Here is a 15,042-nt window from a genome sequence, read left to right on the forward strand (position 1 = left end):
GAAGGCAAGTGCTATATACGCTTCTGGTGCAGAAGAAAAGCATGTTCCGAGGTCACACGTGCCAACCCTGTATGTATCATGATCAATATTATAGTGACTCACTCGATGGACAGTTGTCCGTTTAATCAAGCTGGCAGAGGACGTTGCAAGTTGATTTTGGGTAGGTGGAAAAAAGTTTCTACCAATGCAGGATTTGTAAGCGCAAACAGTTTGTCTTCTGTTGTGATGCAGTTTTTTTGAGCAGTGTCCTCCTCGCCAAATACAAAATGCCTTTCCATCCATTATAACATTGTGTGCCACTCATTGCAGCAAAAGCTCTCCCTTTTGTTGGCGTAGCTTGGCAAGCTACTCATTTACAACAAGACCTGCCGGTTATGACCCTCTCGGCTTCCGTCTGCTCTAACCTTTCACCCTCTCTTTGTGGTTCGTTCAAATGATAAGATTGCGAATACTCATTTGTAAAAAAAATAGTTGTTTGTTGTCTGCAATGATTGGCAAACACACACTCTTGTTGTCGGAAAACACACGTTTGTTGCCGAAAGTAGGAAGTACGTTGCTATGGGGACTGAAATAAATGGGCCAAGGAAAGAAACCAACCAAAATATGGTAAATATTGTACATATAACATATTGTTATGGATGTGTATGTTACTACATTAGAAAGATACTTACAGAATGTATATTGCTTGGATTTACATGCTGTCATGTCCGTCTCACGTCCAGCTCATTAAAAATGTGTGGTGGTCAAGCCAGTGTCTGTTCTCAATGGGTACTAGGCACCATTAACCTTTCTCAAAGAGAAACGCCCCTATGCCTGCGTTGTTTTTGGCTGTACGAACTACGGTATTCAAATCGCGAAAAGGATAAACGTTTATTCAGAGTTCCTTAAAGGCCTACTGAAACCCACTACTACCGACCACGCAGTCTGATAGTTTATATATCAATGATGAAATCTTAACATTGCAACACATGCCATGTCACTTATAAAGTGACATTTAAAATTTCCCGGGAAATATCCGGCTGAAACGTCGCGGTATGATGACGTATGCGCGTGACGAAGTCAGTTTAACGGAAGTTATGGTACCCCGTAGAATCCTATACAAAAAGCTCTGTTTTCATTTCATAATTCCACAGTATTCTGGACATCTTTTGCAATTTGTTTAATGAACAATGAAGGCTGCAAAGAAGACAGTTGTAGGTGGGATCGGTGTATTAGCAGCGGACTACAGCAACACAACCAGCAGGACTTTGTTGGAGAGCAGACGCGCTAGCCGCCGACCTCACCTTGACTTCCTACGTCTCCGGGCCGCCAAACGCATTGTGTGAAGTCCTTCGTCCTTCTGCCGATTGCTGGAACGCAGGTGAGCACGGGTGTTGATGGCGTAGGTGGAGAGCTAATGTTTTTAGCATAGCTCTGTGCGGTCCGGTTGCTAAGTTAGCTTCAATGGCGTCGTTAGCACAGCATTGTTAACCTTCGCCAGCCTGGAAAGCATTAACCGTGTATTTACATGTCCACGGTTTAATAGTATTGTTGATTTTCTATCTATCCTTCCAGTCAGGGGTTTATTTTTTTTGTTTCTATATGCAGTTAAAGCACGATGCTATCACGTTAGCTCGTAGCTAAAGCATTTCGCCGATGTATTGTCGTGGAGATAAAAGGCACTGAATGTCCATTTCGCGTTCTCGACTCTCATTTTCAAGAGGATATAGTATCCGAGGTGGTTTAAAATACAAATCCGTGATCCACAATAGAAAAAGGAGAGTGTGGAATCCAATGAGCCAGCTTGTACCTAAGTTACGGTCAGAGCGAAAAAAGATACGTCCATCACTGCCTCTCAAGTCCTTCACTGTAACGTTCCTCATCTACGAATCTTTCATCCTCGCTCAAATTAATGGGGTAATCGTCACTTTCTCGGTCCGAATCTCTCTCGCTCCATTGTAAACAATGGGGAATTGTGAGGAATACTAGCTCCTGTGACGTCTCGCTACTTCCGGTACAGGCAAGGCTTTTTTTTATCAGCGAGCAAAAGTTGCAAACTTTATCGTCGATTTTCTCTACTAAATCCTTTCAGCAAAAATATGGCAATATCGCGAAATTATCAAGTATGACACATAGAATGGATCTGCTATTCCCGTTTAAATAAAAAAAAATCATTTCAGTAGGCCTTTAAAAGGTAATCAAGGAGAGCGGAAGTGTGCAAGATTTTACGAAAGACGACGAGAAAAGTGGCACGCACTCCAGTCAAAGGGAGCAGAGTCGAAGAACGCATAAGTTTGCAGTGACCACTTCGTTAAAGGTTTGTTTGATATACTTTTAACGTTTAGTATTTCCCATTTAAGTATTATCTTGATACTGTTTGTATTTTATTTTTTAACAAACAGAAACCAGAAAGTCAGAATAAATGATACTTTGTCAGGAAAGGTATTTCTACGTCTCCCCTTTTGTTTGTTTTGTACACCATTGTGTCAAAGTACATATGACAACAGGACAAAAATCTGGTGATGATTCAGTAATTGTTAGTTTGTTAAATGGATATGCAGTCACTGGTGTCAGCTGTCAGGTGCTACATCGTTACAGGTTGTTTTTTTTACATGGACGTTGAATCTTGAAAATGCAACCATACCCGAGCAAAAATGATGTATATTTATCTAGTAGAATCTTGATACACATTTCCTTGACCCAGGGGGGACACAAAAAGAAGTTGTAGTCCTACATGCTTTTCCAAGCTTTTACCTGTTTTGTCGTGTAGAATGACGCCTGGAGCACAATAGTTTGATATGTCTGCAAACTCTACCGACGATAATCCTTGATATCACTCGACAAATATTTTTGGGATAAAATATAGGAATCTGTTCAATTGCATAGTTAAGATTTTTTGCTCGTATCTGCTATTTGCAGGAAGATCTATGCCCCTCAAGTACTCAGATAGTTTGCGCGCTGCTTGGTGTACAGCTTGGTTGACCACCACTTTTTTTCACTCCTGGGAAGAAGTCACGCGATGGATTACAAGAAATACAATGTTGAAAGAGGTTTCTGAAGCTGTTTTAGAGGGTTTTGAAGGTAACACGGGAATCCTATTAAATGTATATTTTAGTGTTTTTTTATCTTTAGAATGCAAAAAAAAACATCACACCTGTGTTATCTGTCATGATTGAGACCAATAGACAAAAGACCCAAAAAGTGCAGTTTCCCTTTAAGTTAATTATTGTGGCTACTAGGTGTAGCCAAAAAAAACAAAAGCAATTACCTTTACAACAATTACCACATCTACCTAGGCATTGTTCTCTTTTTGGGTAATTTCACTTGTTTAAGCCTTCTATAACATTCCAGACTACAAAATAAAAGTTTGTATGATTTGTGCAATTATTGTATTGGCTCAATATCGATATCTGCAAATACTCAATGCTCCAATATCGTTATCGTATCGAAAGTGAAAAGGTTGTATCAGGATACCCCTAGCATTTAGTTGTTTATTCTTATAACAAGAGAACGCTGCCACAGATGAGCGTCACTTACTGTCATTGCCCAAAGAGGTGCGCCTGTTGTCTTTTGTTGCCAGCTCCAAGGGAGGCAGCGGCAGGCAAACCCCAAGATAACGCAGGTCAATGGACTTGAAGGGGTCAAGGGAGCTCAACTTCAAGCCCACTAAATAAAACACACCAAGTATTAAGATTTGCTTAAATGTAAGAATTTGTTGTCAAAAGTGTGTGTCCACTCACCCTCCTGCAGGACAGGGTGGATCACCTGTCTGTGTTTGACAACAAGGAGGTCCTTCAGTAAAATGGCCTCCAGGCGACAAATCCTTTCCTCAAGTGTTTCTGGAATCAGCTCCTCTGAAACATCCCAAAGGCATCAAGAAAACACTTTAAAATACAAAACAGCTGTTGGGTTGTTACAGGACTCTTACCACTCTCTGTCAGTCTTATGGGAGTTGTTGAAGGTTCTGGTGGTAGTGACGAGGCGATTTTGACAGGCAAAAATTGGACATGACTCTCCAGTTCTTCCTGTTACAAAATGTTTAAACACACCATCAAAATATGAACTATGATGACAATGATAAAGAAGCAAGCAACACAGAAGGATGCTGCAGGGTAGCCCTTGTGGGTTTAGTTAACCAAGAAATTTGTACTACCAAGGACCCCTAGGGCAAAGCAGTCACCCACCCAACCCACTAGGGTACAACACCGCGCCAAATAAACATGTTATAATAAAAACAAACATTTTTAAACACACAATGCATATGACATGGTGAGGTGTTAGGAGGATTTTCAGTGGGTGTGTCTTTAATCATGCTTGAGTGATATGCAAGCCTCCAGTTAGGTGGCGCCAGTGCTCAAACTATCGCTTCAACCTAGTAGCAGAAGTACAAAGAAACACAGGCACATGCCCATCACACGCCATGCCTCCATCCCCAACCACACATCCCTACTTATTAAAAAGTCAGGCAAGACCAGTAAAACCATCAATCTGAATGCATTGACCGGCGCAGCTTTTAGGGTTAGGGCATCGAGGAGTGAGGCGCATTTAATGCAATGTCACAAAGCTACGCTAGCTGGCATCCGTTACATACAGAGCCATTACAAACAAGGGGAAATAAAAAGAATAAAAAGACTAGGAAATATGGCATGCATTGTACTAAAAGTCTAAAGTCTGTCAGTACTTTATTCAGAGGGACAAAAAAATGGTGTTCCCTGGACGATATGCAAAATAAATAATACAAATTTGGTGGATGATAGAGCTTTCAATATTATCATTCTAATTAGGGGTGTCCCAATACGACTTTTTCCACTTAACCGATATTGGAGCCTTAAGTGCTGGCCAATGCTGACATTAATCTGACACGCTATCAGCAGGAATCATACATATGGTACTTTTATTTTGTAGTGTGGAATGTTAGAAAAGGTTTGATAAGTGAAATTAGTCCAACAGAGAACAATGGTAGGTATGAAAAACACTAATCTTATGACAGACATATGCTTTTGAAGTAAAACGTTCATGCATGTTGATAACATATTCTAGAACGTTAATGCATGTTGATAACATACTCTAGCTGTGTGCCCCCAATTTGACAGCGATAAGTGAACAAACAAGCATTCTTGCTGGCTGCAAAGGTTCCCCTACAGGGCAAAGCAACTTCTAAGTCAGTAATCCTTGGCGGCTAATAAAGTATGTTTCTTACAAGATTTATTATTACTGAAAGACAAGGAATAGCTAAACATGCGATATTACACACCGTAGGATATGCTAACCGCAAGCTTGACGTCAACAGATGTGAGCGGATCGATACAAATAACAGTAACGATACAAAGTACAGAATCAGTATATGCTCGATACTACAATGGTTAGATAAATATATTTTTAATTATATATTTTTAGTTATTGTTTACAAACTCAGGCAGGAGGAGCCAATAGTAGGAAATCATTTCAATATTTAATTGATATTGTTACACCGCCATCCTCATCCTGTGTTTTTGTCTGATTTAAATTGTTATTCAAAATGTAATCAATCAATGATGTTGAAAATGTTAAGTATCAGTATCAGCCCCTTTAACTACTTGGTATTGGATTGATACCCAAATTTGTAGTATCATCCAAAACTAATGTTAGGTATCCAAACAACAGAATAAGTGCTTATTACATTTAAAAAGAAGTGTAGCTAGAAACATTTTACAACAGAAAGTCACCAGATATTAACAGCAAATTGTCAGTAGCTAAATTAGAAGGCTTTGTAAACAGTTTACCTACTACCAATTACATACCAATCTGTATATCGTGATATATTCATTCTTATCGCGTATGCATTTTAGTCATTTTTGAGGGATATGCAAAAGGAAATATAATAGTGTTTTATGTCCGTTTAAAATAAAAGGCTTAAAATAATAATTAGGATGACAACATTTAACCATGGATACATTTCTAAATATAAATATAGTTTTGGAGAGAAAAGTACAGAAAAACAATATATGTCAACTCTGACCCTTGTGGCGAATGATGCAAAGGTCAGGCCCTCCACTTCATCCAGCTCTGGTTGTGTAGCAACGCCTAATGGTGGGCTAGGGTCTTCAGCAAGGGAGGGTGTTCTTTTCCACCCTTTATGGAATCTCAGCCAGGGCCTCTTCTTCCTTTTGCCGTACCCTTGCAGGGATCTCCGGCTGGATGCAGATGATGATGATGAGAGTGTTTTTGGTGTGACTTCAGTGTGTGGCTGCTTGCTGTGTGACACATAATCATCACCCACATTACATTTTTGGATTTTAGCAAGTGGACACTTTGGTGAGAGTACAAGGTCCGCCAAAGTGTGACCGCCCGTCACACACCCGGGAACATGCTCGTCTTTTGTGGTGGGGGTGAAGTTGATGGGCTTCAGTCTTTTGGACTCTTGCTTAGCGGTGAGGTATGCCAATTCGATGCTCGGATGGCTGTGAGACAAAAATAAATCAACAAATGCATCTAAAACAAGATATGCTCATGATAGATGAGATGGGTTTAAGAAAAGGTGTTTTCCATTCATATTGCTGCCCATCAACAAATGGACCATAACTCAAATGAAAGGTTATTATTGTAATCGCTTCCCCTGTGAGCTAATAAATATTAACCATTGAGCTGCGCCAGCCAGTGAGTGCAGTGACGTCAACTTGACTCGCTAGAGGACGGGTAGAGCGAAGACGAAGAATCAGCTGTTGTGATAACAATGCAGTAGGAGTTTTATTGTAAAATAACAGTGTGTGATGAACCTCATTTAAGTGTGTTTTATTGCTAATATTTCACACTTGGTTTTTCTATCAAATCAAATATGCAGTACATCCAGATATGCTAATATTACAACAAACAACTGCCTACATCATCATTTTTTCCCAGCATTAACCTAATCCTGCAATGTAATATTTTGATACAATTTCAAAAAAATGTTTTTATTTAGATTATGTTGGAAGCTGATAAAAAAAAAAAAAAGTTGACAACATTTAAAATTCAGCAAAAAGGCATGGATCTAAAGCCTTATCCAGATTAACACCAAAGAACACATTCTTTATAAAGATGCACTTACTTTACATGTACACAATTACAATCAGATTGTATGTATGCAAATTAAACAGCGTTTATGAGGGGGAAAAACAATACAAGTCGGAACGACACTTTTGGAGAAATTAAAAGCAAAACAATAAAGCATACCTTTGCTTAGACTGTTTTTCTTCGACTTCAACCAGTGGACGTTTTGGTGCCGGCACAAGGTCCTCGGTGGCGGGGAAGGTGATGGGCTTCAGATCCAGTTTGGACTCTTGGTCACGGTACACCGATTCGGTCCTCAGAGGGCTGTGAGACGATAAAAACGAATCAACAAATATATCTAAATCAAAATATGTTAATGCTAGATGAGGTATGTTTGAGTAAATGCTTTTATTATTTTGTAGTGTGAAATGTTAGAAAATGTTTGGCCGAGTAAAATTACTCATAACAATTGTATGAAAAACACTAACCTTATGACAGACATTTGCTTTTGAAGTAGACTGTTAATTTGTGTATTTGTTTGTATATTTGTGTCATAATTCATTAAATAAGGGCAAGACGCAGGAGGTTGAATGATGCAAACAAATTTGTTACAGGATACTTTGATATACGTTTCTGCCTTGGAGACTGCATCTGTAAGTAAAATGCAACAATAATTATTTGATACTTGTTTATATTGACAAATGTCGTGTTGACTGCAATATTGTTTAATTAAGGACACTTATTGCTTGTGTGTCTATAACCTGGCATGTTTATGTTTTGTAATTGACTTTATTAAAATGTAAGGAAAGATCAAACTTGTGTTCTTAGCTGGCTGTCCAGCTTTGCACAAGTAAACAGAGTGCAGGAATGCTTGTATCGGAACTCATATTGGACATTTTAGATGCAAGTCATCATCCAATAATAGTTTTGTGAGGATATCGGACCAATATCAAGTTGCAAGTTTACATGTACACAATAATCATCAGATTGTATGTATGTATATTAAACAGCTGTCATGAGAGAAAACAATACAAATCAGAACTACACTTTTGGCGAAAATAAAAGCATACCTTTGCTCAACCTGTTTTACTATGACTTCAACGAGTGGACGTTTAGGTGCAAGCACAAGGTGCCCCAAGACTTGGAGGCCCTTCATACACCTAGCGACATGCTTGTCATTTGGGGTGGCGGGGAAGGTAATGGGCTTCAGGTCCGGATGGGACTCTTGCTCACGGTACGCCGATTTGGTCCTCAGAGGGCTGGGAGACAATGAAAATTAATCAACAAATATATCTAAAACAAGATACACATTTATGCTAGGTGAGGTAGGTTTGAGAAATTTTACACCAACAAATTGGATTATAAGTCAAAAGAAAAGTCAACCATTTGTTGCAATTGCTTCTCCCGCAGGCTAATAAATAATAACCAGGGAGCCACGCCAACCAGTCTAGTTTTGTCACCTGGCTGGCCACGACCTGCTATGGGACGTGGAAGAATCAGCTGTCCTGATAACGACAGTGCAGTGCGACTTTTACACCACTCTTTCAGTTTTTTTTGTTGTTTTTAGAAAATATAACACATTTTTTCAACATATGTCATGACATGCTGACATTACAAGAAACAAAAACCTACAACACATAATCCATCCATCCATTTTCTACCGCTTGTCCCTCTCGGGGTTGCGGGGGCTGAAGCCTAACGTAGCTGCACAAGGGCGGAAAGGCAGGGTACACCCTGGAGACAAGTCACCAACTCATCGCAGGGCCAACTTGGCATATAAATGATAATAGTATCATTTCAAAACATGTTACAAAGGCTCCTAATTTGACTGCGGACGCATGTGGTAACATATTGCATAATTTCTCATTGTATCATATACATATAATTAAAATTAAAATTCGATCCCCGGGCTCGGGGTCTTTCTGTGTGGAGTTTGCATGTTCTCCCTGTGACTGCGTGTGTTCCCTCCAGGTACTCCGGCTTCCTCCCACCTCCAAAGACATGCACCTGGGGATAGGTTGATTGGCAGCACTAAAATTGGTCCTAGTGTGAATGTGAGTGTGAATGTTGACTGTCTATCTGTGTTGGCCCTGCAATAAGTGGTAACTTGTCCAGGGTGTACCCCGCCTTCCGCCCGAGCAGCTGGGAAAGGCTCCAGCACCCCCACAAACCTGAGAGGGACAAGCGGTAGAAAATGGATGTATGGGTGGAAGGATTTAAATAAATTTTTCCAGAAACAAGAAGAATACACTTTGGGCAAGATTAATCAAGGCCATGATCATATTTTTGAGTCAGTCAATGGCAGCATACATTTATACATAACATTCTTCAACACAGCATGGAAGGTAGGAACATTACAAGTTACAAACATATGAGTGGCTCATGTCCATCTTATGCCACCTGAAACTTTTTCTATTTGGCTTTGCTGTAACTGCACAATTAGGCTGTATAGAGGAGTAGAGTAGGCTATAAAATGGGCTATTAACATCTGTACACATATGGAATGTGCATGCCAGCATACTGGCTTGTGCATACAATTCACAACAGTCATTGTCATCACATAAATCATTGCTGATGATGTGACCCAAATATTTCACTTTGTTCAACACTTTAAGCAGTTGGCCACCCATAAAAAATGAAGGAAAATCTTGCTTCTGATCCACCATGGGTTTTAGCAATCATGACTACACTTAAATTTTATGTCATATAGGGATTGAAAAAACCTTAACTTCTTTCAAGAATTCTTACACATTATTCTGCTGAAAGTCTTTGGCCATGGAGTTTGCCTTCATAGCTTGTGCATTGCTTTTAATAAAGCGCACAGAAGATTTAAATCTAAGATTTGCATACTACTTCTGCTCATATTATTTTATCAAATCTATTCTACTAGCTGATTTACTGTTAAAAGATGGTTACTTTCTGCAATAACACATTTATATATACACTACTGTTCAAATGTAATAAGCACTTATTTTTCTTCTGTTTGGCTATTTCACATTAATTCTGGGTATTAATCCAATGAATACCAAGTAGTTCCAGGAGCAGTATTGGTGATACCAATACTTAAAATTTTCTAACTCGTTGAATGATTCAAATTTTGACCACAATTATAATCAGACAAAAATACCAGACGGTGGTGGAACAATATCAATTCAATATTTAACCTATTACTACCTCAGTCCCTTTAATTACATACAATATTTTCAATAGGAATGTAAAGATATGAAAATGGTATATCACTGTTATCGTGACCAAAATAATCTTGGATATTGTTGAATGTGCTCATGCTGTTTTTGATACTGTAATATATTGATACATGGTACGGTGTAGGAACGTTTTATTCATTCATTCCTTTTGTGGGCCGCTGGACATCATTTTGGGGATGTCATAGGGCTGGGCGAAATGGCAAAAAATATTAATAAATAATAATTTTTTCATATTGTTCGATCTCGATTAATATCCCGATTTTTGAATATTTTTTATTAAAGTTGGATTACATAGTGTAACGTTGCATCGCTACTGTTTACCTACTGCAGTATCTTGTAACAGACATTTTGGGGGCCGGGGGAATTCGGTAATGCATTTGGTAAATTATTATTTGTATTCTTTGATTACTTGTATACATCAGTGCTTCTCACCATTGGTTTTGCAAACGGTGACCCAGATTTTGGCGCTTTTTAAAATCTCAAATTCTGTATCTTAAATGTAATGAAAATACAAACCCCTTTTCCATATGAGTTGGGAAATTGTGTTAGATGTAAATATAAACGGAATACAATGATTTGCAAATCCTTTTCAACCCATATTCAATTGAATGCACTACAAAGACAAGATACTGTATTTGATGTTCAAACTCATAAACTTTATTTTTTTTTGCAAATAATAATTAACTTAGAATTTCATGGCTGCAACACGTGCCAAAGTAGTTGGGAAAGGGCATGTTCACCACTGTGCTACATGGCCTTTCCTTTTAACAACACTCAGTAAACGTTTGGGAACTGAGGAGACACATTTTTGAAGCTTCTCAGGTGGAATTCTTTCCCATTCTTGCTTGATGTACAGCTTAAGTTGTTCAACAGTCCGGGGGTCTCCGTTGTGGTATTTTAGGCTTCATAATGCGCCACACATTTTCAATGGAAGACAGGTCTGGACTACAGGCAGGCCAGTCTAGTACCCGCACTCTTTTACTATGAAGCCACGTTGAAGTAACACGTGGCTTGGCATTGTCTTGCTGAAATAAGCAGGGGCGTCCATGGTAACGTTGCTTTCAGCATTAATGGCGCCTTCACAGATGTGTAAGTTACCCATGTCTTGGGCACTAATACACCCCCATACCATCACAGATGCTGGCTTTTCAACTGCGCCTATAACAATCCGGATGGTTCTTTTCCTCTTTGGTCCGGAGGACACGACGTCCACAGTTTCCAAAAACAATTTGAAATGTGGACTCGTCAGACCACAGAACACTTTTCCACTTTGTATCAGTCCATCTTAGATGAGCTCAGGCCCAGCGAAGCCGACGGCGTTTCTGGGTGTTGTTGATAAACGGTTTTCGCCTTGCATAGGAGAGTTTTAACTTGCACTTACAGATGTAGCGACCAACTGTAGTTACTGACAGTGGGTTTCTGAAGTGTTCCTGAGCCCATGTGGTGATATCCTTTACACACTGATGTCGCTTGTTGATGCAGTACAGCCTGAGGGATCGAAGGTCACGGGCTTAGCTGCTTACGTGCAGTGATTTCTCCAGATTTTCTGTACCCTTTGATGATATTACGGACCGTAGATGGTGAAATCCCTAAATTCCTTGCAATAGCTGGTTGAGAAAGGTTTTTCTTAAACTGTTCAACAATTTGCTCATGCATTTGTTGACAAAGTGGTGACCCTTACCCCATCCTTGTTTGTGAATGACTAAGCATTTCATGGAATCTACTTTTATACCCAATCATGGCACCCACCTGTTCCCAATTTGCCTGTTCACCTGTGGGATGTTCCAAATAAGTGTTTGATGAGCATTCCTCAACTTTATCAGTATTTATTGCCACCTTTCCCAACTTCTTTGTCACGTGTTGCTGGCATCAAATTCTAAAGTTAATGATTATTTGCAAAAAAAAAAAGGTTATCAGTTTGAACATCAAATATGTTGTCTTTGTAGCATATTCAACTAAATATGGGTTGAAAATGATTTGCAAATCATTGTATTCCGTTTATATTTACATCTAACACAGTTTCCCAACTCATATGGAAACGGGGTTTGTACATTAAAAAGCAGTTTGAATTTTAGGTACTGTCAAATAATGTGTACCAGCACAAAACACCTTTAATGATTATTTCAGGAACAAAATGTTTTTATCCACAAACTGAAAAATGATTTGACCACAAAGTAGTTTTTTTTTAGCACGTTATATCAGAGAAGTTCATTCAGAGCAAACACATAAACAAAAAGGCTGATTCAAACATTGTTAGATATAAAAATGTTTTTTTCTGATTAAAATCTCCCAGTCAGGACTAATACCGTAGTTCAGTCACAACGACATTCTCTGCCTGCTTGCAAGACCGCATTTAGGGCAGGATTACTGCTCACCACAATGTGAACTCAAGCAGTCAGTGAAACTCAAGTCTGTCGCTAGAGTTGCTGCTCCTTTTAAATGTTGTGTTTTAACTTCTATGCTAGTGTTAGTCATATTTCTTTAGTTTGTTCTTCTGGACTGCACTTCCAGCTGTGTAAGGCTTGAACATTTATTATGTCCTGACGAGCCTGACTTTCGCAAAGGTGGAAAGGGACGGTCATTTACAAAAACACGCACACGCACGGACGCATGTGTTTCTTTTCTCACAATTCACAAAATTTTGTCTATTTTGCTCACTGAATATGGGCCAAAAATCCGACAAACCATCCTGGAAAAAGAGAGGGACTCGCTGTGGACTTGGATTTAGAGAGGAGAGGGAACCCACGCACACTGCTAGAGAGTAAGTTAGTGGTAATAACGAGCGCTCCTTTCTACTAAGCTGCGCTGCCGTGCTTTTCGATTTACAAACTTCTAGATCAAGCCAAATGTAGGCCTGGGCCGATCACAAATGTTGCTTGATAATATATTGACCTACAAAGTATTGCAGATAAACTATATTTTTGTCATTTTTATGGGACCAAAATAACCATTGATGTGATGATCCATCCATCCATTTTCTACAGCTTGTCCCTTTTGGGGTTGCGGGGGGTGCTGGAGCCTATCTCAGCTGCATTCGGGCGGTAGGCGGGGTACACCCTGGACAAGTCACCACCTCATCGCAGCCAGTGATGTAATGATAATACATAATGATAATAATAATGCATGTATATCCTTTCAAATGCAATAAACTTGTTTTTCTCGTGTACTTTAACATTGTAATTGGAATGAAAACATTTATATTTCCAAGTAAAATAAAACAAACAAATAACAATAAAATATACTTTATCTGATATTTGTCTAAATTAAAATTACACCAAAAGCAACAAAACATCTTGAGATTTGTTGTAGTCGCACACATTCGGCAAACTGGCTTATTGGTGTTGATACGTTCATGTTGTTCCAAAGGTTTCAACTGAATTATTCCCTCACAGGTACAGTAGCATTTGGTTTTGTGATCATTTTGTCCATGTTAGCTGCTACATGCCAACTAGTTGTACGGTGTGATTTTAACGAGCCAGCGGCCCCGCATCGCTGCACAAAAAGTCAAAGACACTTGGTGAGGACAATATCATTCACTAGAGGTGGGGCAAATAATATATTTTTAGATGCATCGCAATTCGGTCACGGACGATTATAAAATCGATTAGTAAACGTCAGTAATCGACTTCCATCCATGTTCTACCGCTTTTCCCTTTTGGGGTCGTGGGGGGTGCTGGAGCCTATCTCAGCTTATTTATTGTAAATAAAATAAAGTAAACTAAAATTTGGCTGACTGCAGCAAGCCACCTCACTAAGAAATCCGACCGGCTCCTTTATTTTAGGGTACTTATGTTCCAGTTTGCACATATTTCCATTAGTTTAATAAATGTAATGGGACTTAATTTAACTGTTTTTCATTACAAATGCACTGTTTTTAAAAGTTGCAAATGATAAACGCTTATTTAGTGAAAGTAAAACAAATGTAAAACTGCATCAATACACATAAATTAAAAAAGCATCAATAATCGATTTTTACTCAAATCGTAGCTCCTTCTATACACCGTATTTTTCGGAGTATAAGTCGCACCGGCCGAAATTCATAATAAAGAAGGAAAAAACATATATATATGTCGCATTTTTGGGGGAAATTCATTTGATAAAACCCAACACCAAGAATAGACATTTGAAAGGCAATTTAAAATAAATAAAGAATAGTGAACAACAGGCTGAATAAGTGTATGTTATATGACGCATAAATAACCAACTGAGAACGTTCCTGGTATGTTAACGTAACATACTATGGTAAGAGTCATTCAAATAACTATAACATATAGAACATGCTATACGTTTACCAAACAATCTGTCACTCCTAATCGCTAAATCCCATGAAATCATATACGTCTAGTCCAGTGGTTCTTAACCTGGGTTCGATCGAACCCTAGGGGTTCTGTGAGTCGGGCTCAGGGGTTCGGCGGAGGTCAAGACACACCCGACTCATCGTGTAAATAAAACTTCTCCCTATCGGCGTATAACGGATACGGCAACAGCAGAAGTCACACTGATTTGCAGGTGTGTAATTTGTTGTGAGTTCATGCACTGTGTTGGTTTTGTTGTTTGAACAAGGTGATGTTCATGCACGGTTCATTTTGTGCACCAGTAAAAAAACATGGTAACACTTTAGTATGGGGAACATATTCACCATTAATTAGTTGCTTATTAACATGCAAATTAGTAACATATTGGCTCTTAACTAGTCATTATTAAGTACTTATTAATGCCGTATTCGGCATGGCCTCATTATAAGCCTAACCCTCTAACCCTGGCCCTAACCCTCTAACCCTAACCAAATAACTCTAAATTAAGTCTTTGTTACTTAGAATATGTTCCCCTAGTGTCCAAAAAAACTCTA

At 39.0% G+C, this 15,042-nt stretch overlaps 1 protein-coding gene across 1 annotated transcript in view; it reads right to left on the bottom strand.

The window, feature by feature from the left end:
* The window catches only part of LOC133648669 (uncharacterized), a 59,806-nt gene that overhangs the window by 26,453 nt on the left and 18,311 nt on the right, over nucleotides 1-15,042 (bottom strand). The window contains exons 3-9 of the mRNA XM_062044967.1: nucleotides 8,058-8,246; nucleotides 7,171-7,311; nucleotides 6,318-6,419; nucleotides 5,978-6,212; nucleotides 3,908-4,004; nucleotides 3,720-3,833; nucleotides 3,517-3,645 (exon numbers count right to left, since the gene is read on the bottom strand). Of these exons, the coding sequence (XP_061900951.1) occupies nucleotides 3,517-3,645; nucleotides 3,720-3,833; nucleotides 3,908-4,004; nucleotides 5,978-6,212; nucleotides 6,318-6,419; nucleotides 7,171-7,311; nucleotides 8,058-8,246 (1,007 nt within the window). The remainder of the gene's footprint in view (nucleotides 1-3,516; nucleotides 3,646-3,719; nucleotides 3,834-3,907; nucleotides 4,005-5,977; nucleotides 6,213-6,317; nucleotides 6,420-7,170; nucleotides 7,312-8,057; nucleotides 8,247-15,042) is intronic.

This window comes from Entelurus aequoreus, linkage group LG04 (assembly GCF_033978785.1).
Source record: "Entelurus aequoreus isolate RoL-2023_Sb linkage group LG04, RoL_Eaeq_v1.1, whole genome shotgun sequence".
In the NCBI taxonomy this organism is placed as follows: Eukaryota; Metazoa; Chordata; class Actinopteri; order Syngnathiformes; family Syngnathidae; genus Entelurus; species Entelurus aequoreus.